This window comes from Malus sylvestris, chromosome 11 (genome assembly GCF_916048215.2).
Source record: "Malus sylvestris chromosome 11, drMalSylv7.2, whole genome shotgun sequence".
NCBI classification, from domain to species: Eukaryota; Viridiplantae; Streptophyta; class Magnoliopsida; order Rosales; family Rosaceae; genus Malus; species Malus sylvestris.
This window is the reverse complement of record NC_062270.1, coordinates 29,474,674-29,480,369: the sequence shown is the minus strand read 5'-3', so window position 1 is coordinate 29,480,369 and position 5,696 is coordinate 29,474,674. Positions and strand designations below refer to the sequence as shown.

General features: G+C 36.7%; 1 protein-coding gene across 2 annotated transcripts; it reads right to left on the bottom strand.

The window, feature by feature from the left end:
* Nucleotides 1-1,079: 1,079 nt before the first annotated feature.
* On the bottom strand, nt 1,080-4,229 carry LOC126588242 (uncharacterized). Of its 2 annotated transcripts, none has more exons than XM_050253331.1 (9): nt 4,049-4,229; nt 3,842-3,951; nt 3,510-3,628; nt 3,307-3,404; nt 3,019-3,106; nt 2,785-2,925; nt 2,543-2,654; nt 2,206-2,336; nt 1,080-1,690 (listed from the first exon to the last, which is right to left on the bottom strand). In XM_050253331.1, the coding sequence occupies exons 1-9, from the start codon at nt 4,108-4,110 to the stop codon at nt 1,646-1,648; spliced, it is 906 nt and encodes a 301-aa protein (XP_050109288.1). In that variant the 5' UTR covers nt 4,111-4,229; the 3' UTR covers nt 1,080-1,645. The 2 variants fall into 2 exon arrangements, with proteins under 2 accessions (XP_050109288.1, XP_050109289.1); XM_050253332.1 differs by having other exon boundaries at nt 2,543-2,651.
* Between the last annotated feature and the right edge of the window lie 1,467 nt (nt 4,230-5,696).

The following is a 5,696-nucleotide window of genomic DNA, read 5'->3' as shown; positions in this document are numbered from 1 at the left end:
TTGAATTTCTTTCTTGATGAATGGAAAAAAAAATGAATTAGTCGTGTTTTTATTTTGTTCTACATGGTCATCTTTTGCCCTTTTTTTTCGTTTATTTTTTATCTTGAAATTGGTAATGTCCAACAGAACTCATGCTTTTTATCCCATCAAACAACGTTATATTGTAGCCTATTTTATTTGAGGGAGAGAGAAGGTGTGATTCTCTATATACTAGTGCCTTTATTTATAGTAAATTAAGAGAAAATGAATAACTTGTACTCTAAGTAAATACAATCTTAATTGGAAAAAATCACTGGAACAATGGTTAATTTGGAAACATCGGCAAGGATGGTCTTTTCTATTCAGTTTCTTTTTTATACAAGCATGCAATATATTATTTTAAACTAATCTAAGTTGCAGAAAGGATGTTCAAACTCAAATTCATAGCGGAGTACATTCCCCTCTTAGCCAATAGGCACATCAACATAGGGATATTAATCAATATAGAGACAAATCCAATTAGAATAAGATGAGCACTAATCCAAAACCAAATAGTAATGACCAATTTTGTTACGGGACGTGCTAAGCCTTAACGTATGCCGAAACCTGAGGCAAATAGGTGTACATGTATTTGTTGACATATATGGTGCCTTGGTTTGGTTTGGTTTTGGGGCTTGGACACAGATGGCCCTAAGTTTGTGACTGCAAGTAAGTGGTCGATTGAGAAGCTGGATAAGACGATAGTGGAAGGTGGTTCGGAAGCAATTCTTATGCCGTGCTCGCATCTTTTGCCATGGGGGTTGCATTGTCGAGTGGTTGGACAAAAGCCGGTTTTTCCAAGAGGGCTTCCAATTTCCTTTGTTTTGATGATATGTATTCAACCGTTTAAGTTGTCTGCAGTATCCTTCAGTGTAGACACTCTTAACCACTTTTAACTACAACCCCGTTACATTTTTACGAGCATTGTTGCGAAATAAATAACGAGAATGTTCGGAAGGAATCACAAGAAAGCAATCCAAATAGAGTAAAATAATTCATAAACAAGATAAAAGCCAAACACATAAGAAAAGTAAATTGCCTACCAAAAAGCCGGGATATCCTTTGGGAAAAGAAATAAATTGTCTTGCTTTGTTACAGAAGACGTTTACAACCCAGAAGACCGAAATACAAACAAATAGGCTGCCTCCAAACTCCAACTAGATCCTCACTCAAAAGACATGAGACACAAAACCGGCAGTACAATCTTTGAGATTTATAGTTCGTCGGACAACGTAAACCATAACAATAGGCTGGGTACCTTGGTTTTTTGGGTTTTTGTATTAACAAAAACAACAAATTGTCTTTCTACGATAATCGAAACGGTGGTGATATGCAGTATGCAGTGCACACCCCCATTTTACCTTGCACACACCCTTTTCAATTTCCAGACGTTGGATCAAATGAATTGAAGAAGATGAATGAACAAAATTAACAAGGGTGTGCAGAAAGTAAAAAAAGGGTGTGAATAGCACATGCTTAGCTATCAAAATCTTTGAAACTTGGTCTCCTTTAGAAAGTTTCTTCTTTGCGCCGCAAGCTTTGTGAAGAACCGACAGCCGACCGAACAAGCAGAAGAGCATTGCAACCATGTCTTTTACAAGTCAAATGAAGAAATAAGCGGTAGCTCTCACTGGACTGTTTTTAGCCTAGCACCAGTATCTTCATGCTCCACCTGATAAAATAAGGAATAGATTCAGAATGGGGGAAAGAGTCGTGCACATCAGTCATCACAACAGACGTGGATACAGGGGACATAGCAAGTTATTTATAGTGACTTTCCCATTTTAACAAAAAAAGCTATTATTTGTACGAAGGGCGCTGCTCTACTGACCAATTACTGACAAACCGTAGTTTTAACATATGAAAAAATCTAAATCCAACCCGGGATCATTTAGTATATCCCCATAATAGGAAATAGGCTTTGTTTTACGGTCTTAGGTGACAGTGCTTCTAGTTTTACTTGAAGTGATATTATCAATAATTTCAACTAATGAGCGACACGACTATACTGAAACCAACTACAGAGCTCCAGTAAATTTGCACCTCTTCAAAATAGTGGCTTATAAGCTATTAAAAATATAATCACCCATTTTCTGATCTCATAATCACTGAAATGATTAAAGTTATATTAGAGCATAATTAACAATGTAGTGAGACTGCAGGAATTTACAATGTAACTAGAATTACCTCAACAAGCACCCTCGGCTTTTTCTTCGATTTGACAGCAGGTTCATCCTTCTCAAACTTTCTAGAAGTAAAGGCAGATTCCTTTCGCCCTCTCTTGCGAGCAACTACTTCTGCCTCTTCATCGATTCCAACTGCACATTAAGATCCATTCTTGAGTCCATTGATACACGCAAACTTTTCTTCACCAGTTAGAAGTTAGAAGAATGCCTGGTGAGCTTTTTTTCCTTTAAAATCACGAAAGAGTACAAACATAGAGTATGAATACTAGACTTATGAAATGATACTAGAGTATGCATGCACCCATTTCATATGTTAAGATACTAGAATATGGCTGTACCATTATCTTCATCTGCATGTGAATTGTCCATTGCAAGACCAGCAAAATCTTCTATATCATCTTCCTCTTCAAGTTCATCATAGCCTTCAACATATTCAATCTCAGGTTCCTGCTTATTCCAACCACAAAAGTATTTACATTGTGAGAAAATGTATTTTCAAATAAACCTAAAATTAAATATTTTAGATTTCTATACAGCTAATTGAGATACTTGCAAAAACAGGGAAATGATACAAGAATACCTCCTCCTCCTCCTCTTCTTCTTCTCTTTCAGTCTCGACCTCTGCCCCATCAAGAACTTTTTGGTATTGTTTAAATGGATAGTTGTATATATCACCATAAACATTTTTGTTAAGGCGTTCTAATAGTTCTTTCTCAATGCTCTGCAAAAGAATAGTAAGTCATTTTGAGATATAGGATGCATAACCGATAACTCCGGTGGATTTATAGCGTATGGCAGCAGCATAAGTTATAACCTGGTCCAACAGTGCAGCTTTTTCAGCCTTTTCCTCTCTTCTAGCCTCTCTCTTTATCTGTTTCCTTGGTGTTGTCATTATTTTCTCCCTGATAAAAACAGGATAAATTGTCATGATACAACAGCTCAACATAGCTTCCTTGATATGGACATTAGGAAAGTAATGAAACCGTTATCTGAAGCCACTTTCCAGACAACTTTTTTAAAGAACAATAAATATGAGAGAAGTGAACAATCACCGCACAGAAAAAAAAAAAAAAAAAGTGATACAGATTTAGAAGATACCAACCTTGTTTTCAAAGCAAGCTTCCTCATGCGTATCCGCATCTGAGTCATTTTAGTTAGCCGTTGCTTTGTTTTGTGCACGAGAAACTTAGGCCAATACATCTGCCAACTCAGAAAGGTAAATGTGATTAACGACTTCTAGAAAGCTAATAACATATACAAGTGAGGTAATAAACTGTTAAAAGAGGGTTCAGGGTTTTCAAATACCAGATTCTTGTCAATGATTTCAAGTGCTTTCTCATAATTCCGCGGCAACTTCACTCTTTCCCATAATTTATTCGGCATATGAGCTCTCTCGATAGTTTTCATATAAAGATAGAAGACTCCTGCAGGAACCAAACATAACATATACAAGTAATTATAAATTTCCGCCAGCGTAGGGGCGAATTTGTTGACATGAACATAACGAGAAATTTGGAAAATCGGCTAAAACGATCAGAAATCAAATCCCAATTGCAGAACTAACCAAAATTAAATCAAATATTAACGACATATCGATCAAGCGCAGCAATTGCTTGAAAAAATAGGCAAAAAAGTACCGTCATGGTCGCGAATCGTGGAGTATCGACTATTAGCGAGAGGGCAGGAGCTCCGGTTACAAATCCCGGTAACGTTATAGGGGTTTCTACAGAAAATCCCAGTTTCAATTCTGCCAAAAGAAACGAAAAAAATTAAGAAATAATACAAAAACGTAAGTAAAAATGCTCAGAATTTAAAGGAAAAAAAAGGAAGAAAAAGGCACATACTTTGACATGTAGCTGCAATGCTTGTGCCGGATAACCTGCCATATCACCTCGTCGTGCTGCATCTTTAATCGATTTTGCTGGTTGCAGAGGAGGAGGTCAGGACTCAGAGGGGACGGAAGGAAGGGGAGAAGGGGGAGCTCAGCTGGTTAGGGTTTTAGGTCCCTGACAGAGCAAGAGAGAGATTGAATGAAGAAATGGGGTTTAGTATTTGGGCTGTTGGGCTTAGAGAATTAGGGAAAACATTTGGGTTTTGAGTTGGGCCCAGCAGAATGGTGGGGTAAATGGCTGTTGGGCTTCTGGAATCAAGGCCGAACCATTGAAAATTAATTAATTAATTAACATATTTGGTCGGTTTGGTCTGAACCAGATTTTTTAAATCTAACACCATGAACCGAGCAGTTCGGTTCGATTGCTGGTCCGGGTTTGACCGGTTCATTGGTTTTTTTTTTCCTTCACACTTCTAGTTTTAGTATAAAGGTGAAGGCAGCCAATTCTTCCTAAACAAATGACGTATCATTTATTCTAACCGAGATGTCAAAGATGACATGGAAAAGAAAACTAAGATGGACAAAGAGATGTCAAATTTGAAGCTGTCTTCAAATTTGATTTTTGTTATTTCCAAAGGCATTCTATTTGTCTTACCTTAAATGCTAGCATATTTAAGTATTATTTTATTATTTTTAAATGGGTTATTGTACAAAATAGTCCCTGAGATTTGCATGATCAATAGAAATGGTTCTTAAGATTTAAAATCAATAGAAATGGTCCCTGAAATTGTCTACCATCCATGATTTTGGTCATTCCGTTAAAAATTCTTTGGGCAATTTTCAAAACTTTGTAACTTAATCGTTTCTTAACCAAATTAGACCCATAATATATCAAAATGAAGATAGGAAAGTGTAGAATAAGATTATACCTATTTGGAAGCCCAATGGTTGCCAAAGATGGCCAGAAAATAACCTAAAAGGTGACTGTTTCGCAGAAAAACTGGAATACTCGTCGGAAACTGGGTAAACTTTAAACGTTCATAACTTCTTCAATACTCAACCAAATCGAGTGATTCAAAAACAAAAATCATACTTCTTGACGAGACGAAGAGCATGGTACCTTTTTAGAAGGCTAACTCGGTGTGGTTTGGTCGGACAACGGTTCGAAAGTGGCCAACCATTTTCGAGTTAGCCCCTTTCGAGCAGTTTTCTGGCCAAACCACAGCGAGTTAGCAATCAAGAAAGATACCATTATATTCGTTCATTGAGAAGTATGATTTTCGTTTTTGAATCACTTGATTTGGTTGAGTATTGAAGAAGTTATGAACGTTTAAAGTTTACCTAGTTTCTGGCGAGTTTTCCAGTTTTCCCGCGGACCAGTCACATTTTAGGCTATTTTCTGGCCATCTCTAGTAATTATTTGGCTTCCAAATAGCTATAATCTTGTTCTACACTTTCTTATCTTCATTTTGATATATTATGGGTCGAATTTGGTTAAGAATAAATTGAGTTACGAAGCTTTGAAAATTGCCCAAAGAGTTTTTAACGGAAGGACCAAACCAAAATCATGGATGGTGGACAATCTCAGTAACTATTTCTATTGATTTTAAATCTCAGGGACCATTTCTATTGATTATGCAAATTTCAGGGACCATTTTGTA